This window comes from Taudactylus pleione, unplaced genomic scaffold (assembly GCF_031769625.1).
Source record: "Taudactylus pleione unplaced genomic scaffold, aTauple2 ptg001781l, whole genome shotgun sequence".
In the NCBI taxonomy this organism is placed as follows: Eukaryota; Metazoa; Chordata; class Amphibia; order Anura; family Myobatrachidae; genus Taudactylus; species Taudactylus pleione.
The window spans coordinates 840,071-867,497 of record NW_028286178.1 but is presented as its reverse complement, the minus strand read 5'-3'; the positions used below and the strand labels follow the sequence as shown (position 1 = coordinate 867,497).

At 47.1% G+C, this 27,427-nt stretch overlaps 3 protein-coding genes across 4 annotated transcripts in view; 1 reads left to right on the top strand and 2 right to left on the bottom strand.

Annotated features, from left to right (window-relative positions):
• The window catches only part of LOC148436375 (uncharacterized), a 125,537-nt gene that overhangs the window by 45,495 nt on the left and 52,615 nt on the right, over positions 1 to 27,427 (bottom strand). The gene's annotated exons all lie outside the window — the stretch shown is intronic.
• LOC148436376 (uncharacterized) overlaps positions 4,389 to 27,427 on the bottom strand; it is a 74,513-nt gene continuing 51,474 nt past the window's right edge. Inside the window, exons 1-5 of one of the 2 annotated variants that reach the window (XM_088464960.1) lie at positions 11,962 to 12,050; positions 11,628 to 11,704; positions 11,411 to 11,508; positions 10,926 to 11,274; positions 4,389 to 8,701 (exon numbers count right to left, since the gene is read on the bottom strand). In XM_088464960.1, the coding sequence (XP_088321086.1) occupies positions 6,945 to 8,701; positions 10,926 to 11,274; positions 11,411 to 11,508; positions 11,628 to 11,682 (2,259 nt within the window). In that variant the 5' untranslated portion in view covers positions 11,683 to 11,704; positions 11,962 to 12,050 and the 3' untranslated portion in view covers positions 4,389 to 6,944. Of the gene's footprint in view, positions 8,702 to 10,925; positions 11,275 to 11,410; positions 11,509 to 11,627; positions 11,705 to 11,961; positions 12,051 to 27,427 lie in introns of those variants that run through there. The other variant, XM_088464961.1, reaches the window with a different exon arrangement.
• The window catches only part of LOC148436377 (uncharacterized), a 30,516-nt gene continuing 26,828 nt past the window's right edge, over positions 23,740 to 27,427 (top strand). The window contains exons 1-2 of the mRNA XM_088464980.1: positions 23,740 to 23,812; positions 25,402 to 25,478. The gene's annotated coding sequence lies outside the window, so the exon portion shown is untranslated. The remainder of the gene's footprint in view (positions 23,813 to 25,401; positions 25,479 to 27,427) is intronic.

Below are 27,427 nucleotides of genomic sequence, written 5' to 3'. Positions count from 1 at the left end.
AGATGCCCGGCATTTCACCCTTGCCGGGATATGACAGTTGGGAAGCCGGCTGCCGGTATTTAGGCAGTCGGCTTCCCGATTGCATACCGGTTTATCCAAAGATGGTGAGGTTCCAATGTTTCCTCACAATAGTGATGTTCCAATGTTGGCTCAGTGTAACTCGCTCCCGTTGCCTCTCCCTGCCTAATGCAGAGCATTATCAGTCAGGCATGCAGCACAGGAGCAGGTGTCTTGGGTGGCGGGCAGTCACTCTGAGCCTGTCACTGTGTCTATGACGTGAGGGTGGCACTCAGCGTATCACTGCCTGCCAATGACTGAGTGCCCGGCTGATTGGTTAAGCTCACAGTCTGTCAGGGCAGTCACATGGTCGCGGAGCAATGTGTGATCACTGCAGAGCATGAAGCACAGCAGCAGCCAGTCCACCACTATTAGTAACAGGAGGAGTCAGCTCAGCCAGCCCTGAGGAGACGACGAGGAGTCTTGTGTGGAAACATCGGAAACCATCGATGTTCCGGGATCAGTGCTTAGGCCTAAACAATGTTGTGTAATGAATGCTAATTACACTGACACTATGTTCTCCTTATGTCCAATCCCTACTATAATACAAACATCTGTAACACTAGTTATTAACGTTGTCATGTGAGAGAATGTGATTTACCATAGATGGTTCCAGCAATAATGTAACTTCCTCCAGTCCTGTGACTAAAGGTGGGGAATGTGCAGAGGGGCAGCTACATGTGTCCATGTATAAGGTGGTATTGTCCTATTATATCAGTATGACTGACAGAGCAGATACATATTACTGACATAGGGAGACGCTGTGACCCAGACAGGCTCATACACAGGTCCTTGTACCCATTACACCACATTATACACAAGGGTCCTTGTACCCATTACACCACATTATACACACGGGTCCTTGTACCCATTACACCACATTATACACAGGTCCTTGTACCCATTACCCCACATTATACACAGGTCCTCGTACCCATTACCCCACATTATACACAGGTCCTCGTACCCATTACACCAACTCATACACAGGTCCTCGTACCCATTACACCACATTATACGCAGGTCCCTGTAACCATTACACCAACTTAAATGCAGGTCCTCGTACCCATTACACCAACTTATACGCAGGTCCTCGTACCCATTACACCACATTACACGCAGGTCCTCGTACCCATTACACCACATTACACACAGGTCCTCGTACCCATTACACCACATTATACACAGGTCCTCGTACCCATTACACCACATTATACACAGGTCCTCGTACCCATTACACCACATTATACACAGGTCCTCGTACCCATTACACCACATTATACACAGGTCCTCGTACCCATTACACCACATTACACACAGGTCCTCGTACCCATTACACCACATTACACACAGGTCCTTGTACCCATTACACCACATTACACACAGGGCCTGATTCAGAGCCGCTCGTAAGCGGCCGCTCATTCGCTCCGAGTGATGTTCGCACATCTGCGCATACGCCAAACAGTCAGTGCGGTCGGAAATCGTGTGCTCGCAAAATAGCGAATGCCTGCTAATTTGAGTGACAGGATGAGGTGTCTGTGGGTGGTAACAGGGGAAGGTGCTTGAAAACGGGGAGTGGAGATCAGAACGCAGGCGTGCCAAAAGGTCAAAACGGGCGTTTTAAGGGTGTGCATAATTAACAAAGCAGCGTCATCGACCACGTCACTTGGTTGTCTTTTAGCCTGAACTGCTCGCATGATTCCGGTAGGAAAATGCTACCACAATATACACAGGTCCTGGTACCCATTACACCACATCATACACAGGTCCTCGTACCCATTACACCACATTACACACAGGTCCTCGTACCCATTACACCACATCACACACAGGTCCTCGTACCCATTACACCACATTATACACAGGTCCTCGTACCCATTACACACCACATTGTACACAGGTACTCATACCCATTACACCACATTATACACAGGTCCTCGTACCCATTACACCACATTATACACAGGTCCTCGTACCCATTACACCACATTATACACAGGTCCTTGTACCCATTACACCACATTATACACAGGTCCTCGTACCCATTACACCACATTATACACAGGTCCTTGTACCCATTACACCAAATTATGGGCTTTACTTACTGTACATTTGTAGTTTTTTTCCCCACACATTACATTTCTTGTTTATTGAACATTACCATTAAATTATTATGTATCACCCTCTCCCTCATTCCCCCACACCCCGCCTTTTCCTTTATACACAAGTTATCACTAAACACAGCAGTGAGGCAGAATTTTCTACATCAGAGTCATTTTATTGCAAAATTACAAGAATATAGTTTCCTTCTGTAGTAACACTTGGAATGTTATTTATTGAATATTTAATACTACAGATTACTATAATATTGTGTGAATGTTTTGCTGCTAGAATAGTGCAAGAAAAGCAGATTATAAACAGAGCAGCTGCTGTATCCTGCAAACCTGGGGGCAGACACACAAGCAGCAGATAATGTGGGTGGTGCTGGAAATCTGTAACTAAAGAAAATTGTAGCTGCAGCACAGAGTATTTCAGTTAATGTAACTCCATTACAACTATGATCAGACAAGACTGACATGGATACAGCTAGGTAACAGAACAGAGTAATGATGTGAGGCTCCCGGCATACTGTAGTGACGCTGTGCTGTGCACCTGTATATAGATAACAGATCATACATCCAACGCTCAGAGATGTGCAGCATCCTGGCATTTTCCATCAGGTGGGGTCTGTACGTATTAGGAGCCATCCATGAGGAATAGCTGTCCTGGCTTTCTCTCTTTGGTATAATATGGTCCTTACATTAATGATGAGAGTAACATCCTGCACATAATAGTCCTGTAATGTCCAGTTACTCATACAGAGCAATTCCTGTTATTATTCATGGCTTGTGTACAATGTGTAATTTCTGTATTACTCATGTATTATAAGCTGCAGGATATGATACTCGCACAGTGCTGTCATTCCCTCCATGGCACACATACAATAGAGATGACATATTATCTAATACATATGTACTAACAATATACTGATATATACCATGATAGGAGGTAATAACAGGACAGGTCAGTGTATCCATGCAGGTGCCCATCACAGAGCAAATCCCCAACACCAGAGCGGTGTCACAGTGACAGGAGACAGGAGAGAGGGGCACACGTGTAAGACAAAACCTTTCTTGTTTGGGTATGAGAAATGGACACTAAATCAGTCACAAGAAAAAACACACACAGGTCTTGCGCTGCTAGGAATAGTATCAAAAGTTTAATAAAATATCAAAATATTAAATAATAATAAATACATATATATGGCACATAAATATAGGAACTAAAAATAAAGGAAAAAAATATAATACAGCATCATAACATAGATTGAAATGAATATCTAAACCAGAAATCCAAATTCTCAATTGTAGCAATCAAACAATGTATCTCTTCATATGAAAAGAAACGTAGTATCTTATGTTCGAATCAGTCATGTATCCCCTGTGAGAGAAAACAAATAGATCTATTTGTGGTTTGAATTAATTCCTTGAATAAGGCAGGGGGCTCACTTAGCGTACTGATAAGTCCCGTTGGTAACAGCTGATGTAAACACTCCCAGTTATAACATATTCTGGGATCCTGATATCTGCCGTAATAAAACTGGGCTGGATGTAATCAAAAGACAATCGTCACACTATAACTAGCGTGTGTTCACACTGTATTTCCAAGTGGATAAGCAATAATAAGTACCTGGTCCGTCCGAGCGTCCTCGGAACAATGCGGGGACCAGAGCTCCACTAGCGGCAGTGTCCGAGTGAGCGGTGGCTGTCCGGATCAGCCGGGTGCTCAGCCCAAGAAAGAGCAGCAGGTACAGATGAGCCCTTGAATCAGGCCCTCAGTGTGAACACACGCTAGTTATAGTGTGACGATTGTCTTTTGATTACATCCAGCCCAGTTTTATTACGGCAGATATCAGGATCCCAGAATATGTTATAACTGGGAGTGTTTACATCAGCTGTTACCAACGGGACTTATCAGTACGCTAAGTGAGCCCCCTGCCTTATTCAAGGAATTAATTCAAACCACAAATAGATCTATTTGTTTTCTCTCACAGGGGATACATGACTGATTCGAACATAAGATACTACGTTTCTTTTCATATGAAGAGATACATTGTTTGATTGCTACAATTGAGAATCTTGGATTTCTGGTTTAGATATTCATTTCAATCTATTTTATGATGCTGTATTATATTTTCTTCCTTTATTTTTAGTTCCTATATTTATGTGCCATATATATGTATTTATTATTATTTAATATTTTGATATTTTATTAAAATTTTGATACTATTCCTAGCAGCGCAAGACCTGTGTGTTTTTTCTCGTCAATTTATTATTGAACCCTCACAGTAAGTTCCTCTTGGCCTTACAGCGCTAGGAATATTTATTATATATAATCTATCTAGATTGTGTCGACAGCGCTCTGTTTAAATATTTTACTAAGACAGTCACAGTATAAAGATACTAAAAGCAAAGTTAGGAAAAAGCTAAAACACAGAACAATAAATAACTGCATAACAAGAAACTAGGAATACAAAGAGCTGGTGCAACCCCAATATATACCTATAATCACCGGTACCTAAAGTGACAGAGTAATACAGCTTTACGTCAGTTTATATCCAGTTCTGAATGAGTAATTGTCTGACTGACAAATACCGACCCGGCTTATGTCTGACGTTTGTTCTTCTGTGGCCCTGACCTCGGCTTGTACCCTGGTCTATAGCTGACTGCCCTGTCCCTATCTCTGTTATTTTCTCCTGCCAGCTGTGGCCTAGTGTGACCAGTCCGTGAGACACAACTCACCCTCATGCAGAAACCTCTATACTTCCTTGTGACATCTCTGGTAACATCAATGTTTCCACAAAATCACGTCTTACACCAAATCACTAGATCTTACACCTAGGCGATCACAGAACATGTGCACCACCGAGAGGGCAACTATTCCAGCTTTACTCAATGTACTAAAACTTTCAGGTCAAAAAGTGTGGTAAATACTAACAAACAAGCGCCACACGCAGCTGTGTTACCCCACATGGACGTCAGACAGGTCCATGTGGCGTTTGGTTTTCTCACTCGTTACCAAACTCTTTGGGCAAAATTTACTAAGTGGAGGCTTGACGGCGGTTTCTATTCTATTCTAAACCCCGAGGGTTTGGTGGCGGTTTCTATTCTATTCTAAACCCCGGGGGTTTGGTGGCGGTTTCTATTCTATTCTAAACCCCGAGGGTTTGGTGGCGGTTTCTATTCTATTCTAAACCCCGGGGATTTGGTGGCGGTTTCTATTCTATTCTAAACCCCAGGGGTTTGGTTTTGCAGCAGTTTCTAAATGACAGCCCTGTTCTATTCTATTCTATAATGTGTTTTGACTGTGGTTTGGCGGCAGTTTTGCTATCTGCAGATTTACTGAGGCCAAAACCGCTGCAAAACTGCCATCAAAACACAATATATATATCAAAATACCAGGACCAGCAGCTTCCTGTGTCCCAACAATAATTACATTATCTAATAATGTATAAATTACATAAGTGATCATGATATTAATGTCCTTATCTTTTGGAATAGTGTAAATAGTAGGTTACAGAGGATGTAATTAGAAGGAACCAGACATCAGACTGCTGTAAGGAGATTAGAGATTCATTTACCAGGAAACCCAACCAGAGAACACTGGATTCAGTGAGATAACATCAGAGGTTACAGATGTCATTATATCGCCCCATCTCACACCATCACTTACAGCCCAGTCATCACATGATGTCATAGTTTCCCACTTTCCATATTACATCCCCAGCACATTGTCATTGTGACAGATTAGGTATGTCCCTATATTACATCATGCGATCGTGTTACTTTACAAATAGGCCAAGAGCACAATAATATTCTAATACAGAGCTTCCCAAACTCCCCCTTTACAGGCCCGGGTTTAAGGATATCCATGCCTGAGTCCAAATGGTTAAATCAAACTGACTGAGGCACTAATTAAGTAACTTGTGCTCAAGCATGGATGTCCTTAATACCCAGCCTGTAATATCAGAGTTTGGGAACCTCTGATCTGATAGAATAAGTAAACTGACAGCCATTACATGAGGAACATGTTGGAGCCCTATGTTGGTGACATCCGTGTGGATATATAATAAAGTGTAATATATTAGTATATAGGGGCTTATTCAGCAGAGGACACAATGATGATAGTTACGCAGATAGAGCGAATGTTTGCCATCACACCTGTGTATAAGTCACACTGCGCACACACAGCGATCACATTGCGATTACGGACGTACAGAGGAATACATCACATAGTGAGTGGCAGGGTGACAGCGTTTGGGGGAGGTAACAGGGGGTGGACAGAAAACTGCAGGCGTGTCTGTCCGTGTGATCACCATCATGCAGGTGTGTGTGTCCGTGTGATCGCCATGTCATGGGCGTGTATAAATTAGCCATAGCGATAACAGCTGCAGCATGAGACCTCTTTACGTGTCAGGAGATCTGCAGTGTTTGCGGCTGGTCAGACCTGATGTAAATGCTGCGTAACTGCTTGATGTACGAAGATGGTAGTGATGATTACACAGGAGGGCGACATTGGAGGATAATGAGAAGGCAGCAGTGGGCGTGGTTATGGCGGCTGTGCCTCGGCATTAGCATATATTAGTACCTGCGATCTGTAAGAGGCTGCAGCTGCATTTGCTTCCGCTGCTGAATCAGGCCCATAGTGTGATAATGCAAATGTCATTTACCCTTCATCAAGCAGGGACAGCAATCTAGGCTAACATTGTATTTATGCTTGTTCTGATAATTCCCAATGATATTACAGTACTGCAAATATCGCCGAAGTTTATATATATTTCTAGACGCTCATACACATTGTTTTTCTGCTGTGTGACGTTTCTGATGACTTAAAAGAGCTGATTGCTTTGTAAAACATTCCCCACACTCAGAACATGAAAATGGTTTCTCACCTGTGTGAATTCTCTGATGTCTAACAAGAACTGATTTGTGTGTAAAACATTTCCCACACTCAGAACATGAAAATGGTTTCTCACCTGTGTGACTTCGCTGATGTGTAACAAGATATGATTTAACCGTAAAACATTTCCCACATTCAGAGCATGGAAATGGTTTCTCACCTGTGTGAATTCTCTGATGTGTAACAAGATCTGATTTCTGCGTAAAATATTTCCCACACTCAGAGCATGGAAATGGTTTCTCACCTGTGTGAATTCTCTGATGTCTAACAAGATCTGCTTTCTGTGTAAAACATTTCCTACACTGAGGACATGGAAATGGTTTTTCAGCGGTATGAGATCTCTTATGAGAAGCAAGTATTGAATGACATGTAAAAGATTTCCCACAATCGGAACATGAAAATGGTTTCTCACCTGTGTGACTTCTCTGATGTGTAACAAGATGTGATTTCTTTGTAAAACATTTCCCACACTCTGAGCATGGAAATGGTTTCTCACCTGTGTGACTTCTCTGATGTGTAACAAGAGCTGATTTCTGTGTAAACCTTTTCCCACACACAGGACATGAAAATGGCCTCTCACCTGTGTGAGTTCTCTGATGTTTAACTAGATCTGATTTCTGTGTAAAACATTTTCCGCAATCGGAACATGAAAATGGTTTCTCACCTGTGTGAACTCTCTGATGTTTAACAAGATGTGTTTTGTGTGTAAAACATTTCCCACACTCAGAACATGGAAATGGTTTCTCACCTGTTTGACTTCTCTGATGTGCAACTAGATCTGATTTCTGTGCAAAACATTTCCCACACTCAGAACATGGAAATTGTTTCTCACCTGTGTGAATTCTCTGATGTTTAACAAGAGCTGATTTGTGTGTAAACCATTTCCCACATTCAGAACATGAAAATGGTTTCTCACCTGTGTGACATCTCTGATGTATAACAAGAGACGATTTCTGTGTAAAACATTTCCCACATTCAGAACATGAAAATGGTTTCTCACCTGTGTGACATCTCTGATGTATAACAAGTGCTGATTTGTGTGTAAAACATTTACCACATTCAGAACATGAAAATGGTTTGTCACCTGTGTGAGTTCTCTGGTGTGTAACAAGATCTGATTTCCGTGTAAAACATTTCCCACACTCAGAACATGGAAATGGCCTCTCACCTGTGTGACTTCTCTCATGTACAGCAAGTGCTCCCTGCTGTAGAAAACATTTCCCACACTCAGAACATGAATATGGTCTCTCACCTGTGTGAATCTTTGTATGTCTAGTAACATCACTTTTCAGAGTAAAACATTTTCCACATTCAGAACATAGAAAAGGCCTTTCAGCTGTGTGAACTCTCTTCTGATGTATAGAAAGACTGATCTGTTTGGTAAATACTTTCCCACATTCAGAACATGACAATAGTTTATCACCTGTGTGATCTGAGCTGTGTGCAACACTACTGGGATAACCAGGGGAATATTCCTCATGGTTAGAGGGATCAGATGATATATCTACACTGTGAGATGCTGGATGTACACTGGGGATAATGGGGTTTTCTCCTGGAGAGTCCTGTGAGAAGTTATCATGATCTAGGTCACAATCTGGAGATAATATGAGACGTCTCCCCGAGTTATTCCTGCTGCTGTGTCCATCTGCCGGAAACAGAATAATTATATGGGAATTAGCGCCCCTGCAGAACTATACCATACTGTGTAACTATAATAAGACGTCCCCAGTTGTATCCCAACGTCTCCAAACAGTCAGTGGCCGAGATTGTGGGAGCTGCCGGAGCAATTCAATTCAGCGCGGTGTTAAGTCAGAGAATGCCAGTTCTCACGATTTAACCTGGGTATTTAGCAGTGAGAACTGGCATTCTCCGACTAAAGTGTGGCTGTGAGGCTGTTAGTGCTGTGTTAAGCTGTCAAACAGCAGTGCAGCCGAAGCTTTCATCGAATTTCTCCTTGCACCCTCAGAAAGATTGCGCTATAGTGAATGGCGGCCAATGACTTCATCATGTATTTGGTGAGGTTTTTTTTCTTGAGGAGGTTTAAGTTGTAGCAGTAACACTGGTCAGGGAGTAATCACTAAAAAAGACAAAGGGGGGGGGGTTGTACCAAACCTTACAGAAGGTTTGTGGAGTAGTTGCCCTTAGCAACCAACCAGCTTCTGTCATTTTACTGACTGTACTTTAAATGATAGCTAGAAGCTGATTGGCTGCTGTGGGCAATTTCTCCACTGTATCTCTCTCTAGGGCTTCATACATTTCCCCATGATTCACTCTTTTATGACATGCTGTGTACGATGGGTGTAACATCTGGGCTTAAACCTCTGATTTGCTGCACTGAATTCAGACACCTTACCTATAAAACTACACTGTAATGGTTGTTACACAACCATTACTACTAACAGAGAGCAGAGTGGTCTATACATTATCTCACACACAGGTCATACTAGCTGCACCCTGATGTGTCCTCACACTCTCCGGATCTCCATCTCAGTATGTGTAAGAGTGCAGGCATGGTCTATACATTATATCACACAGAGGTCATACTAGCTGTATCCTGCTGTGTCCTCACACTCTCCATATCTCCATCTCAGTATGTGTAACAGAGTGCAGGCATGTTCTATACATTATATCACACAGAGGTCATACTAGCTGCATCCTGCTGTGTCCTCACACTCTCTGGATCTCCATCTCAGTATGTGTAACAGAGTGCAGGCATGGTCTATACATTATCTCACACACAGGTCAAACTAGCTGCATCCTGCTGTGTCCTCACACTCTCCGGATCTCCATCTCAGTATGTGTAACAGAGTGCAGGCATGGTCTATACATTATATCACACACAGGTCATACTAGCTGTATCCTGCTGTGTCCTCACACTCTCCGTATCTCCATCTCAGTATGTGTAAGAGTGCAGGCATGGTCTATACATTATATCACACAGAGGTCATACTAGCTGCACCCTGCTGTGTCCTCACACTCTCCATATCTCCATCTCAGTATGTGTAACAGAGTGCAGGCATGGTCTATACATTATATCACACAGGTAATACTAGCTGCACCCTGCTGTGTCCTCACACTCTCCATATCTCCATCTCAGTATGTGTAACAGAGTGCAGGCATGGTCTATACATTATCTCACACACAGGTCATACTAGCTGCATACTGCTATGTCCTCACACTCTCCGGATCTCAATCTCAGTATGTGTAACAGAGTGCAGGCATGGTCTATACATTATATCACACACAGGTCATACTAGCTGCATACTGCTATGTCCTCACACTCTCCGGATCTCAATCTCAGTATGTGTAACAGAGTGCAGGCATGGTCTATACATTATATCACACACAGGTCATACTAGCTGCATACTGCTATGTCCTCACACTCTCCGGATCTCAATCTCAGTATGTGTAACAGAGTGCAGCAATGGTCTATACATTATATCACACACAGAACATACTAGCTGCATCCTGCAGTGATCTTCATTTCAGTATGCGAGATACACCAGACGGTGTGGGGAGGAGACTGGTCAGATACCTGGGCTGGTAGCACACAGTGACATGATGTGAGGAGGAGAGCAGGAGTATAATAGGGGCTAATGGCTCCTGATATATGAGATACACCAGAGAGTGTGGGGAGGAGACTGGTCAGTTTTCTCGGCTGGTAACACACAGTGACATGATGTGAGGGGAAGATAAGGAGTATTAATAGGGGCTGATGGCTCCCGACTCCCCAACTGGGCAGACATTTACCCCATTAGTTTGTAATGACAGAGGAGGGTTTAGAATAATAGGATACATAGAATAATAGATTGCTGCAGTGACTGAGCATGGAGAATATGTCAGTTTTTTCTATAAAAAGTGGTACTCACCTGTGCTGATATCTGTAGGGATTTCCTCCTCCTTACACTGCTGATCACCACTCACATACATCTCTTCTTCTCCCTCTATATCTTCTACCTTCATATCAGTCACATACGTCTCTTCTTCTCCCTCTATATCTTCTGCCTTCAAATCAGTCACATACGTCTCTTCTTCTCCCTCTGTATCTTCAGCCTTCATATCAGTCACATACGTCTCTTCTTCCCCCTCTGTATCTTCTATCTTGATATCAGTCACATACGTCTCTTCTTCTCCCTCTGTATCTTCTGCCTTCATATCAGTCACATACATCTCTTCTTCTCCCTCTGTATCTTCTAGCTCATTAGTCTGAGCTGTACCCTAACCAAAATGTTTTTTTAATGTTTGATTTAATTGAGAATAAAATGTAGAATATCAATGTATGAGAGACAAACAGCAACAGATCATATAGTGACATTGACTTTGGTATATTGGTGAGACCCTAAATCCCATCTACCTGATGCTCCTGTGGGGTCCTGTGATTCTCCTCTGTATAATCCTGTGAATAAAGAGGACGGGGACATATCTCTGGGGTATTTCTGTTACTGGGTCCATCTGTAGGAGACACACAGTGACTGCGTACATTGTATATATGTGATTATCAGGTGATGAGTGTATAGAGGGGGCCCCCATACCTGCTCTCCCCTGTACAATAAATTACAGTCTCCTCTTACCCAGTGATGTGAGGGGCCTGTGATTCTCTTTCATTACGTCCTTGAACAGACCCATGTTCCTCTATATATTCCTCCTCCTGCATTGAGACATAGTCAGTGACATCCTGACAACTTGTAGGAACATGACACAAACAATGATACAGTCATCACCCAGACACATCCCCTGATGTTACTGTATAATGTCCCATTCCCAGCAGTCACCTCTCCAGTCATCACCCAGACACATCCCCTGGTGTTACTGTATAATGTCCCATTCCCAGAAGTCAACTCAACCAGTCATCACCCAGACACATCCCCTGGTGTTACTGTATAATGTCCCATTCCCAGCAGTCACCTCTCCAGTCAGCAGCTGAATGATCTTGTTGGTGAGATCCATGATCTTCTGTTCATTGTAGATCTCATATATCAGTGACTGAGGTGGAGTCACCGTGATGAGGCTCTGGGTCCTGCTCAGTCCTCCCGACACACGAGGATGGCTGCTGGGTGTCTCACACTCACCGGATGTCTTCTTCACTACTGTGTAATCCTGTGAATTGGGGAAGACACCAAACATCACTACATACACTCTCACCGCACCAGTCATATCCCTGTATTATTACTATATATATGTGATGTCACTGTGACACTCCCAGATCCCCTCACCTCCCTAGTCGTGTCCCTGTATTATTACTATAGATGTAAGTGATGTCACTGTGACACTATCAGATCCCCTCACCTCCCCAGTCATGTCCCTGTATTATTATTATAGACATAAGTGATGTCACTGTGACACTCCCAGATCCCCTCACCTACCTAGTGATGTCCCTGTATTATTACTATAGATATAAGTGATGTCACTGTGACACCCCCAGGCCCTCTCACCTCCCCAGTCATGTCCCTGTATTATTACTATAGATATAAGTGATGTCACTGTGACACCCCCAGGCCCTCTCACCTCCCCAGTCAGCAGGTAGATGATCTCCAGGGTGAGATGTAAGATCCTCTCAGTCCTGTGACTCATGTCCTTGTCTATCCTCAATTAATCAGTGAGAATATAGAATGTGTGATGTGTAATAAAGACTCTGGTTCCTCACAGCAGGACTATCTAGGAATAAATAGAATAAATATCACAGAGAACACATGTAAAACTGTCAGACATGTTACACTGAGTGACCAGTAAGTCTCCCCTTTCCCCCCAGCCATAGAGCCCTGGTTAGAGTCCGTCAGAGGTTCCTGTGACCCAGCCCCATAAGGGTCCTCAGAGGCCGTCACACAACGCTGTACTGTATAAGGTTACACCAATGCTCCTCTCCTGGCCGGGGGTCTTATTCCTCCCAGACACAGATTTGGTGCAATTTGCTCCACGTGAATCTTTTACAGACACATGAATTAGGGATTTGGGGACTTTTCACTTTTGTTTTACATTTATTCCAGAAACTGAGAGAATCTGAGACTATACTGAGGTCATACAGATAACAGGGGTGTGAGGGGAGAGTACACAGGAGAGCAGAAGGTGTGCAGATATGGGGAGAGGGGAAGTAACGTAGGAATACAGAGCACACAACAGGGGGTGTAACAGCTCTACAGAGGTAGCAGTAACACAGGGGAGGGGAACAGAAGAGGTTAATAACACAGGGATAGGACAGCAGGCAGCCCAGGGGACAAACAAAGGGTTAAGCAATACAGAATCCCATCAGTCACTCTGCACAAATGATGAAATGACAAATGACCGCACCTCAGATGTATGTTACATGTGTGACCAGCCTGCCGGCCGAGTGTGTGCAGCGTAGGGTGGGGTGAGACATGTCCTGGGAGATAATCAGTGACACTCTGAGGATCTGGGGACTGTCACAGCCACTGGCTGTCTCTGAGAGTCTCTATTGCTCAGGGTAACAAGAGGCCCTGACAGACAGTCTCAGGTCAGGGAGTGCAGCCCTTTGTTACATGGCCTGTCTGTATCCTTCTCACACATCCTTCCCCAGCTCCTGTTATGTATCATCTGGTATATACAGTACATACATGTTATACCCATTATGTGTTATTCCCACACCACTCATTACTGTTATTATTACTCTACAGCTGCTGATATAACAGGACACAAGAGGCTGCTACCCCTGTATAATATTAGTAACAGGACACAACAGGCTGCTCCCCATGTATAATAAAAATAACAGGACACAACAGGATGCTCTCCCTGTATAGTAGGACACCACATGATGCTCCCCCTGTATAGTAGGATACAAGGGGCTGCACCCCCTATATAGTAGGATGCAATAGACAGAAAACCCTATAAACGAGGACACCACACGCCGATAACCTTGTATAGTAGGACACTACAGGCCACACCCCCTGTATAGTGTAGAACACTGCAGCCTGTTCTCCCTGTATATAGGACACTGCAGGCTGCTCCCTTTACATAAGGGTAGAAACAGGCTGCTCTTACTGTATAGTAGGACATCATAGGCCACTACCACTGTTTATTAGAGCTCAACAGGCCACTCCCTTGTATAATAGGACACCACAGGCTGCTCCCCCTGTATAAGGCACCTCAGGCCACTCCTCCTGTATAGAACAACATAGGATGTTCCCCCTGAATAGTAAAGCGAAACAGGCCATAATAAGCACCACAGGCTGCTCTCCCTGTATAGTAGGATACCGCAGGCTGCTCCCACTGTATAGTAGGACACCACAGGCCACTCGTTCAGTATAGTAGGGCAACACAGGCGGCTTCTCATGTATAGTAGGACACCACAGGCTGCTCCCCCTGTATAGTAGGATACTACAGGTCACTCCCCTGGTATATAAGGACACCACAGGCCGCTCTCCCTGTATAATAGGACACCGAAGGCTGCTCCTCCTGTATAGCAGGACACACTGACACCGCAGTCCACTCCACCTGTAAAGTAGGACACCGTAGGCTCCCAGTGTATAGTAGGACACCACAGGCCACTCGACCAGTATAGTAGGGCAACACAGGCCACTTCCCTGTAAAGTAGGACACCACAGGCCACCCCCCCTGTATAGTAGAGTGCAACAAGCTAATCCCCCTCTATATGAAGGCACCACAGGTTGCTCCCCCTGTATGGTAGGACAATACATGTTGCTTCCCCTGTATAGTAGAGTGCAACAGGCCGCTTCCCCTGTATAGTAGGATACCACTGGAGGCTCCCCCTATATAGTAGGACACTACAGACTGCTCCCCCTGTATAAGGCACCACAGTAGGACACAATAGGCCGCTCTTCCAGTATAGTAGGACATCACAGGCCGCTCCCCCTGCATAGTGTTGGACAAAACATGCCGATCCCCCTGTGCAATAGGACAATGCAGGCTGCTACCACTGTATAGGACACCACAGGCCACTCCCCCTGTATAGTAGGACACCACCGGCAGCTCCACCTATATAGTGTAGGACACCACAGGCCACTCCCTCTGTACAGTAAGATGCCATTACTTTCTGCCGTTTGACACAGCAAGGTTGCATTTTTCGCGCTTCAGTTAAAAAACTGTTCTGTCATGTCCTTTCTCCCTTATATAATAATTCTACCACATATAAGTGTGTGGTGAGATCTATTTTTCCATGCTGAAGTATCACTAAACAGTTCCCACAGCTCTTTATATTATTACAACATATCAGTCTGTCGTAACAGCTGATTTAATCCCCATTATATATCACTGCAGTCCCTTATCCTCTAAATATTAATAATATAGCGTTCTGACTAGGCTGTTTTAGTGGGCCAATTTCAAAGGGCAGAATGCACCCTGCCCCTTTGGCGGTGCCCTGTTGGCAAACCGCTAAAACAACATGCTGGGTGGTGTCCCCAACTGCAGACTGCAGTGACCCTCGGGAGGGAAAAATTGCGGTGCAGCGCTCACCGCTGGTGAATATTCACAGAGAAGGGAGAGCCTAGCTGGGCAAGTCCCCAAGAGTGATGAACAGGGGGCGCATCATGCCCCCTTTGCAGGCGAGCGCTTGAGTGACATACCTCTTGCCGGACCTAGAATGAACACTAATAATACCACATATCAGTGAGTGCTGGAAGCTGTTATTCCCCCTCATATATCACTGTATGGTCCCCTCTCCCCTATATAATAATAATACCACATATCAGTGTGTGCTGGGAGCTGTGTTATTCCCCCTCATATATCACTATACAGTCCCCTCCCCCATATATACTAATAATACCACATAGTGGGCCTGATTCTAACCCGCTCGCGAGCGCTTTCCGCTCGCAAACGGGTCGATGGTGCCGTAGTGGGCATGCGCACGACGGAGGGAGCTCCGTCGTGCGCATGCGCGAGACCCGACGAGCGACGGGGAATCCGTCGCTCGGGGTCTCACACCAAAGGGGGCGTGCTGTCGATGGTGAGTGACAGCACGCCCCCTTTGGTGGGCGTGACGGGGGCGTGGCTGCCAGACGGAGGCGTTCCCATGGGAACGCCTACCGTCTGGGTCCGGCCCCACTGACATCACTAGTGATGTCAGTGGGAGTGATTTTGGCTCTGATAGAGCCAAAATCACTCCAGGGCTTCCGGCAGCGAGACCCTACCACAGGGTCTCGTCGCAAGCCCGATGGTCGCGATGGTCTTGACGATCGCGACCATCATCATGGACGCTCGATATAGCTGTGGGTGGTAACCCACAGCTATGCGAGCGTCCGAGAGGCCGCTCCATTTTTAGGTAGGAGGGCACTGATTCAGAGCGAGCGCTCTGGTCAGAGCGTCCGGCTCTGAATCAGGCCCAGTGTGTGCTGGGAGCTGTGTTATTCCCCCTCATATATCACTGTACAGTCCCCTCTCTCCTATATAATAATAATACCACATAGCGTGTGCTGGGAGCTGTGTTTTTCCCCCTCATGTATCACTGTACAGTCCCCTCTCTCCTATATAATAATAATACCACATAGTGTGTGCCAGGAGCTGTGTTATTCCCCCTCAAATATCACTGTATGGTCCCCTCTCCCCTAAATAATACCACATATCAGTGTGTGCTGGGAGCTGTGTTATTACTTCTCATATATCACTGTACGGTCCCCTCTCCCCTATATAATAATAATATGATATGGTAAGAACTTACCCTTGTTATCTCTATTTCTACGAAGTCCATAGGGTTCCACAGGATACCTTGGGGTATAGGTGTGACGTCAGTCGCAGGGCACCAAAGAGTTAAGCTTTCAGCCTCCCAGGATGCACCAGGTCCCCCTCCTATACCCCGCCCCCGGGCCAAGGCACCTCAGTTAGTTACCAAGCCATAGGCCGGAGGAGGAGAAGGAAGAGAGAGAACAAAGATCTGGACACATACAAGAATCACATTCTCACCAGAGGGAGACGGAAAACCGGTGACCAGAGCAAAGCCCATCTGCAGCACAGGTGCGACAGGGCGGGAGTCCTGTGGAACCCTATGGACTTCGTAGAAATAGAGATAACAAGGGTAAGTTCTTACCATATCTCATATTTTCTACTTCAGGATCCATAGGGTATCCACAGGATACCTTGGGGATGTCCCAAAGCAGTATCCTTTAAGGGTGGGGACGCTCCTGTGCAGAAAGGAGAATCCGCCGCCCGAAGGAAGCATCCTGAGAGGCGAAGGTGTCAAACCTGTAATACCTCACGAAGGTATGGACAGAAGACCACAAAGCAGCCTTGCAGATCTGAACTGCCGAGGCACCACGTCGAGCTGCCCACGAAGGACCCACAGACCTAGTGGAATGAGCCTTCAGAGAAGGAGGGACCGGTAGGCCTTCATGAAGATAAGCTTCAGAAATAGCCATACGGATCCAGGCTGCCAAAGTTTGCTTTGAAGCAGGCCAACCCTTTTTACGGAAGCCATAGAGGACAAACAAAGCGTCCGACTTCCTAAACGAAGAAGTGCGGTCAACATAAGTCCTTAAGGCCCGCACAACATCCAAAGAGGCCTCACCCACGGAAAGACCCGGTGAGTTAAAGGCCGGAACAACTATTTCTTCGTTAACATGAAACTGGGAAACAACTTTGGAAAGAAACTCGGGCCGAGTGCGGAGCACTGCCCTGTTCCCATGAAAAACCAAGAAAGGGGGTCTACAAGAAAGAGCCCCTAACTCAGAAACACGTCTGGCCGAAGCAATGGCCAGAAGGAAAACAGTCTTAGCTGTTAGCCATTTAATATCCACTGAGCCCAGTGGTTCAAACGGCGGTCCTTGGAGAGCCCTCAGGACCACAGCCAAATCCCAAGGCGCCACAGGTGGAACAAAGGGCGGCTGAATACGGAGAACACCTTGCATAAAGGTGCGCACATCCGGGATTGTAGCAATCCTACGGTGAAACCAGACAGATAGGGCCGAAACCTGTACCTTCAAAGAAGCAAGGCGAAGCCCATGATCTAGTCCCGCTTGCAGGAAGGCGAGAATCCGAGACAGACGAAACTCCCGCGGTGCATAACCTCTTGGTCGACACCACTGGAAGAACGTATGCCACACGCGATGGTATATCCTCACGGAAGACGGTTTCCGAGCTCGTAACATGGTACGCACCACAGAGCTGGAAAACCCCCGGGACCTCAGCATGGCCATCTCAACAGCCACGCCGTCAAAGACAGCCGAGTCAGGTCCGGGTGAAGGCAAGGACCCTGAGACAGAAGGTCCGGTCGTAGCAGCAACCGCAGAGGACTGTCCACGGACAGACCCTGAAGGTCTGAGAACCAGTGCCGTCTGGGCCACGCGGGAGCTATCAACAGGAGCGTCCCTCCTTCCTGTTTGAATTTCCGGATTACCCGTGGAAGAAGGGAGACCGGAGGGAACAGGTATGCGAACCGAAACGTCCACCGGACGGACAGAGCATCCACCAGAGACGCCCCTTCGTCTCTTGTGCGAGACCCGTACACCGGCAACTTGTTGTTGTGCCGAGACGCCATGAGGTCGATTTCTGGAAGACCCCACCTGTCCACCAGTAGTTGAAAAACGTCCGGGTGCAGGGACCATTCCCCTGGATGAACGTCCTGGCGACTTAGAAAGTCCGCCTCCCAATTTAGCACTCCCGGGATGAAGACCGCTGATATGGCCGGAAGATTGCGCTCCGCCCAAACCAGGATCCGAGAGACCTCTACGAGAGCCGCCCGACTGCGAGTTCCTCCTTGCCTGTTTATGTAGGCCACGGTGGTAGCGTTGTCCGACTGGACCTGCACCGGGTGACCCTGGAGAAACCGCTGTGCCTGCAGGAGAGCATTGAAGACCGCACGGAGTTCCAAGATATTTATTGGAAGCTCCGCTTCTGTCGGCGTCCACCTGCCCTGGAACAAGTGTGGACCCGAAACTGCTCCCCAGCCCCGAAGACTGGCGTCCGTTGTCAACAGGACCCAATTTGGAACCCAGAACGGACGTCCCTTGTTGAGGTGGGTCGTCTTTAACCACCATGCAAGGGACAGGCGAACCTCCGGGGTGAGCACAATCATCTGGAACTTCAGAGACTGAGGCAGCCCGTTCCACTTGGACAGGATCAGGTGCTGCAGAGGTCTGGAGTGAAACTGGGCGTATTCCACCATGTCGAACACCGACACCATGGAGCCCAGTAACCTCATCGCCGAGTGTAAGGACACCCGGCGGCTGTGCAGACAACTGCGCACCCTTGACTGTAAAGCAGAGATCTTGTCCTCCGTCACGAAGATCCTTTGCTGTCCCGAGTCCAATAAGGCTCCAAGATGCAGAATCCTCCGAGACGGGATTAGAGTGGACTTCTGCCAGTTGATTAGCCAGCCGTGCCGTTGCAGCAGTGCAATGGTCAGGTCCAAGTGGTGTAACAGGAGCTCTGGAGATCCTGCCACCAATAACAGGTCGTCCAAGTACGGCAACATGCGGACTCCTTGCAGCCGCAGAGAAGCCGCCATGACCGCCATCACCTTGGTGAAAACACGTGGTGCTGTCGCCAGGCCAAAAGGTAACGCCCGAAACTGGAAGTGGTCGCTGCGGATTGCAAACCGAAGGAACTCTTGATGGCGCAAAAGAATAGGGACATGCAGGTAAGCGTCCTGTATGTCCAATGACACCATGTAGTCCCCATGTTCCAGCGCCAGAATGATGGACCATAGGGTCTCCATCCGAAACTTCGGGACCCGCAAAGACTTGTTGAGTGCTTTGAGGTTGAGAATCGGACGATATGACCCATTGGGTTTCTGTACCAAAAATAGATTTGAATAGAAACCCTGGCCCCTCTGGGAGAATGGAACAGGCACTATAACTCCAGCCTGGAGCATAGTGTGCAATACCTTCCGCAGCTCCGTAGCCTTGTTCCGGTCTGATGGTAGACCCGTGGTGAAGAATCGAGCCGGGGGTCTGTGCCGGAAGGAGAGGGCGTACCCGTGGGAGACCACCTCCAGAACCCAAGTGTCTGTCGTAGTGAACGACCAACACCGGGAGAACTGCAGCAGGCGGCCTCCCACCCTGGGATCCCCCAAAGGGAGGCCCGGACCGTCAGGCCGCAGGCTTGTCATCTGGCTTGGGGGCCGGACGTCTGGTACTCCATGCCTGTTTCCGGGGCTTGACCGATTTCTTAGGGCCAGCCTGTCGAGGAAACGACTGTGGTTTGGGCCTGCCCTGGGCCCTAGATGACCGAAAGGACGATGGTCCAGAACCAGAAGGAGCAGCGGCCGACGGGAGACAAGCAGATTTGGCTGCCGCCAGCGTGGCCACAATCTTATCCAGATCCGGACCGAAGAGAACTTCTCCGGTAAACGGCAACGCTTCCAGACCTTTCTTGGAATCTGCGTCCGCCTTCCAGGATCGCAGCCACAAGGTGCGACGAGCAGCTACCGCTGCTGAAGAAATTCTAGACACCAGAGTACTAATGTCTAGAGCCGCCTCGTTGATGTAGGTGGCCGAATCACGGAGATTGCCAATCAACTCCGCCTGTTCGGCCGGACAGTCGGATTCAAAAGAAGCCTCTAATGAATCCGCCCAGCGCTCCATCGCTCTGGCAACCCAGCAAATGGCCATAGCCGGCCGTGCTGCCCCCCCTGCAAGGGAATAAGCGGACTTCAGGCAGATTTCTACCTTGCGGTCCGTAGCATCCTTAAGGGAGGACATGGATGGCATCGGCAATGTGGCACTACGGACAAGACGGGTCACGTGAGAATCCACCTGTGGAGGGGATTCCCACTTAGCAAAATAATTATCGGATAAGCCACCGCCAGGCATCTCTGCGGCTGGTATCTTTTGCCAGGTTGTTTCCACGCCTCCTCTAAATGGTCCACCAACTGACCCGAAAGAGGAAAGACTGTGGCATCGCCCTTCACATCTTTGAAAAGGCATACTTAGATTGAGCCGCTGGGGGAACTTCGTCCTCAATCACCAAGGCTGTGCGGACTGCCCGAATAAGTCCAGGAATATATACTTTGGACTTAGCATCAGCGTCCTTAGTATGGAGAGTTTCCTGATCGTAAGGATCCAGAATCTCCCCATCATCAGACGTCCCTTCGTCATCCTCATAAGGAGCGGACAGAGACGCCACCGGCCTTTTATGAGGCCGCATCACAGACTCCCCTTGCAACACATCCGACAAGTGCTGTACAGCACTCGTCAGGGAGTTAACCCACGCTGGCTCCTGAGAACCCGGGAGCGGGGAAATAGGGAGACTGTGGGGTACCACCAATTGTCGTGGGAACCCCTGCATGGGTGACGACACCACAGACTGCTGGGACAAACCCATCGGAGTAAACGCGGGCTGCGGAGCTAACTGGCCCACTAAAGCTGTTAACGCCTGAGCGAAACAAGCCCAGGGCGGCTCCTGTACCAGTGCTGTAACCGTAATAGGCCGCGCCATGGACAAACACTGTCGGCAAAGGCCCTCCGCGCTACCCTCCCCCTCCGCTAACGGTACTTTGCACGTTGTACACTGTAGCCGGAGGGGAAAATCACTTTCAGACATGATGGCACCACGTATGTGACCTCTCTCACCAATTAAGTATTAAATAGGCGAGAGACCATCCTGCAGCACCGCACTGCAAGGGCTTTAGCAGAAAGAACAGGGGCAGTAATAAAGCTGACAGTTTTGAGAAGATAAAGTTACAGGCAGCAGCGCTAGCACAGTCACATACAATGCAGAGAAATAACAATTCCTGCACTAACAGCGCTGATCACTCAACTACACAGACACAGGGCCTGGTAGGACACAGCGCTGCATACACAGACCTGAGCCACAGCGGAGGAGAGGTATGCTGGGGGACCCAGACCACGATGCTTCCTTCCAGGCTTCCAGCAGCGTTCACCATGCGTTGCAGAGAAGATGGCCGCCGAGGAGCAGAGAGAAGCTGGCCTGGGGGAGGAGCGCTGACACAGGACCAGTCAGCACAGTGCAGAGAGGGCTGTGTGCAGCGGGGGAGGCGCCGGCTGTGAGACAGGGAAGGCGCGCTCCCCTGGCATGCATTTAACCCCTGGGACGCCGCAGCGCTACCGCTCTGCTGCGGTCCGCTGTCCCAGGGGGTAGTGGAAAGCGCAGGTTCAGTACCTGGCTCCACGCTGCAGCCAGTCCCCTGAGAGCCCCCTGCCTGGGGACTTAGGACCATGTGACCAGCGGGGACCCACCGCGGGACCCCGCTGCTTATCTTTGTCCCCCTTGGATCCGGCCATGGTCCGGAACATCTGGGGTCACCGCTAGCTGTGACCCCAGATGCTCACCAGCATCCCCGGATCGGTACCGGCGTTCTGGTAGCGGCGGGGGTGTAGGGAAGACAGCATGGACGTCAGGACTGACTGTCCATGCTGTACATCCAGATGTGCAGCCACAGCTGCACTGAAGAAAGCTTCAGGGGCTCTTCTAGCCCCCACTCCGACAGGTGCACCCGACGCCGGCCGGGCACCAAACTAAACTGAGGTGCCTTGGCCCGGGGGCGGGGTATAGGAGGGGGACCTAGTGCATCCTGGGAGGCTGAAAGCTTAACTCTTTGGTGCCCTGCGACTGACGTCACACCTATACCCCAAGGTATCCTGTGGATACCCTATGGACCCTGAAGTAGAAAATTATAATAACACATATCAGTGTGTGCTGGGAGCTGTGTTATTACCTCTCATATATCACTGTACAGTCCCCTCTCCCCTATATAATAATAATACCACATATCAGTGTGTGCTGGGAGCTATATTATTCCTCCTCATATATCACTGTACGGTCCCCTCTCCCCTATATAATAATAATACCACATATCAGTGTGTGCTGGGAGCTGTGTTATTCCCCCTCATATATCACTGTACGGTCCCCTCCCCCCTATATAATAATAATGCCACATATCAGTGTGTGCTGGGAGCTGTGTTATTCCCCCTCATATATCACTGTACAGTCCCCTCCCCCCTATATAATAATAATACCACATATCAGTGTGTGCTGGGAGCTGTGTTATTCCCCCTCATATATCACTGTACGGTCCCCTCCCCCCTATATAATAATAATGCCACATATCAGTGTGTGCTGGGAGCTGTGTTATTCCCCCTCATATATCACTGTACAGTCCCCTCTCCCCTATATAATAATAATAATACCACATATCAGTGTGTGCTGGGAGCTGTGTTATTCCCCCTCATATATCACTGTACAGTCCACTCTCCCCTATATAATAATACCACATATCAGTGTGTGCTGGGAGCTGTGTTATTCCCCCTCATATATCACTGTACAGTCCCCTCTCCCCTATATAATAATAATATCACATATCAGTGTGTGCTGGGAGCTGTGTTATTCCCCCTCATATATCACTGTACGGTCCCCTCTCCCCTATATAATAATAATATAATATATACAGGACACGTTACCTGGCTCCGGCTGTATCAGGAATATCTATGACAAAATGGTAGCTAAAGCCCCTGTGGCCCCGCCCCCCCCTGCTCTGTGATTGGGAGACTATAAGAACATGGCCGCCGGTCACCGTACATGAGGACACCATTACACTGTACAGCTGTTACTCTAGTGATGAAGATGTGAGCGGCAGGTGCAGGTGGCTGCTAGTTATAGGACGTCCTTCCTACTTTGTGCCGTCTGATTGGCTACTGGCTGCTGCCAATCACCGCACTGAGGGGAATGAGAGGAGGGCGGTCACTATGATATTAGGGGCGGGGCAGACAGGAGCCATAGTTACACGGAGGAGGGGAGGGGCGTGGCTATCTATAGGGGCGTTACTTCTTGTGTATCTGCAGTTTCCGGGTCTCAGCGGGAAGAGGCAGAAATCGGCCATTGTTGTGTCTGGCAGCAGGTAATGGTATTTTTTATTATCATACTTGAGAAGCAGAATCTGGTGCCTTATTATTATCATACAGGTGGAGCAGACCTCAGTGTTTATATGATACAGGTGGAGTAGATCCTTCTGGGGTAGCATTATCATTATACAGGTAGAGCAGACGCCAGTGTTGGTATAATACAGGTGGAGCAGATCCTTTTGTTATAAAAGTACAGCTGGAACAGCCTCTGGTGCTGCATTTTCTTTATACAGATGGAGCAGACCCAAGTGTTGCTATAATTTAGGTAGAGCAGACTCTGGTGTTGCATTATTATACAAGTGGAGCAGACAGCAGTGTTGGTATAATACAGGTGGAGTAGAACTTTTTGTTACTAATATTCAGCTGGAGTAGACTTTGGTGCTGCATTATCATTATACAGGTGATATCAAAAGAAATAGGAAGTTCTCTATATTTGGGGGCACTCACCCTACTAATAAAGCGTAACCTGTAATAGTGTCAGTAAGAAATGACCGAGGTGTTAACTGTATAGTGCAATAAAGGCCTGATTCAGACCCGGTCGCAAGCGCTCGCAACCAGGTCGATGGTGGCCCAGAGCGCACCATCCGGATAGCGACGGGCAATCGCTACCAAAGGGGGCGTGCCGGGGGAGTGGCTGCCCAAACGGAGGCGTTCCTATGTGAACGCCTCCGTTTGGGGGCGGCCCCACTAACATCATGAGTGATGTCTGTGGGAGAGATTTCGGCTCTGTTAGAGCCAAAATCTCTCTGGGGCTTGCGGCAACGAGACCCTACCACAGGGGTCTTGTCGCAAGCCCGATGGTCTTGACCATCGCGACCATCTTCCTGGCCGCTCGCTATAGCTGTGGGTGGTCACCCACAGCTATGTGAGCGGCCAGGAGGCCGTTCTAAAACAAAAATAGCCCGGCCTTGATTCAGAGCGAGCGCTCTGTCAGAGCGTCCGGCTCTGAATCCGGGCCTAATTCAGCAAATACACAGAATGTAACAGAAAGTTAATATATAAAGCCTGGTCTAACCAGGGCCAATAACCCCTCAGCACTGACCAGCTGTGTGTAGTGTTCCTTCTAGCTCCGGCGGGAGGCAGGGCGCCGGAGCTAGAGAGGGCATGCACGCGCGCGCACGACCGAGAAGGGGGCGTGTCTATAAGACGCGTCCCCTTTTCGTCACTCTTGAGGGCGTGCCCGGCACTTACGGACACGCCGGGCAGCCCCCAAGCCCTGCAGACAGGGAGAATAGATGCCGGGCGCATGCGCCCAGCGTCTATTCCCTGGCGGTGACCGGGTCACCGCATATTTCTCCACCCGCGGGACACTGCGTCCCGCGGGTGAGAATGGCTCCCGCAGGCTGTGAGGGCAGGGCGCTTTTTGCCCTCCTCCTGGAGGGCAGGGTGCTTTTTGCCCTCCAGAAGGAAGGCAGGGCGCCGCGCCCCGCTAAAACAGCCTAGTGGGAACGCTATGTGTGATGGGAGACGTATATAGTGATTATCTGTATCATTTATGGTCAGACACATACATCATGGCCCAGTGCTCAGAGGTATGGGGAATATATATACTTACATTTACACCTGTAATGTCCGTTTTCCTCAGGGGCAGTTACAGCGGTAAAGGACGTCGGGCTGCTGCTTATCACTATGTGAATAAAGGAACATTTCTACCTACCAAACGTGAGTGCTGGTTTTTACACTTTGCTGCTTCAGGAAGTGTTAGTGGTTTATGTTTTGTTAAGGACCGTGCACCCCCTTGCCTATTATCAATGAGTGCTACCTTCTCATATATATATATTTCACAATAAGTGTGAGGAGGAAGATTTCCTCTTTATAATACAGCGTCGGCCATCACCTGATAATATGTTATTGTCTGACCTATCTAAGTGCTCATATATGACCTGGTGCATTCACATGTAACATACTTATAGGGGAATTCAATATGGGTGCGATAACTCAGTTTTTGCCTTAATATCGCACCTATGACGTCATTATCGCAGGTTTTAGTTTTACACCGTATTCAATTTCAAAGACTTTTCGCAGGTTCGAAAAGTCTTTGATAAAAAACGGGGATAACTTTTCACCATTGAATAGGTGTAGAAAAAAAGTGCAGAATTGGGGTTTAGGGGTGCAGGCTTAAAAAAAATAGCCTGCACCCCTGGGAATGACATTTAAAAAATAACTGTGTCAAAAAAAAGTTTTAAAAAAAAAAATAGGGACACCCCAAAAAATTGAGTTAAAAATTGGGGTGGAAAAAAAAAAATGGGAAAAAAATTGTTTAACAATAGGGAAATAGGTTCAGGGCTATTCTGTAAGGATGCGGCAGATGTTTTCTAGAATAGATTATTAGTGGCAGGTGTATTCTAGAATAGATTATTAGTGGCAGGTGTATTCTAGAATAGATTATTAGCGGCAGGTGTATTCTAGAATAGATTATTAGCGGCAGGTGTATTCTAGAATAGATTATTAGCGGCAGGTGTATTCTAGAATAGATTATTAGCGGCAGGTGTATTCTAGAATAGATTATTAGCGGCAGGTGTATTCTAGAATAGATTTATAGCGGCAGGTGTATTCTAGAATAGATTATTAGCGGCAGGTGTATTCTAGAATAGATTATTAGCGGCAGGTGTATTCTAGAATAGATTATTAGCGGCAGGTGTATTCTAGAATAGATTATTAGCGGCAGGTGTATTCTAGAATAGATTATTAGCGGCAGGTGTATTCTAGAATAGATTATTAGCGGCAGGTGTATTCTAGAATAGATTATTAGCGGCAGGTGTATTCTAGAATAGATTATTAGCGGCAGGTGTATTCTAGAATAGATTATTAGCGGCAGGTGTATTCTAGAATAGATTGTTAGCGGCAGGTGTATTCTAGAATAGATTGTTAGCGGCAGGTGTATTCTAGAATAGATTGTTAGCGGCAGGTGTATTCTAGAATAGATTATTAGCTGCAGGTGTATTCTAGAATAGATTTATAGCGGCAGGTGTATTCTAGAATAGATTTATAGCGGCAGGTGTATTCTAGAATAGATTATTAGCGGCAGGTGTATTCTAGAATAGATTATTAGCGGCAGGTGTATTCTAGAATAGATTTATAGCGACAGGTGTATTCTAGAATAGATTATTAGCGGCAGGTGTTTTCTAGAATAGATTATTAGCGGCAGGTGTATTCTAGAATAGATTATTAGCGGCAGGTGTATTCTAGAATAGATTATTAGCGGCAGGTGTATTCTAGAATAGATTATTAGCGGCAGGTGTATTCTAGAATAGATTTATAGCGGCAGGTGTATTCTAGAATAGATTATTAGCGGCAGGTGTATTCTAGAATAGATTATTAGCGGCAGGTGTATTCTAGAATAGATTATTAGCGGCAGGTGTATTCTAGAATAGATTATTAGCGGCAGGTGTATTCTAGAATAGATTATTAGCGGCAGGTGTATTCTAGAATAGATTATTAGCGGCAGGTGTATTCTAGAATAGATTATTAGCGGCAGGTGTATTCTAGAATAGATTTATAGCGGCAGGTGTATTCTAGAATAGATTTATAGCGGCAGGTGTATTCTAGAATAGATTATTAGCGGCAGGTGTATTCTAGAATAGATTATTAGCGGCAGGTGTATTCTAGAA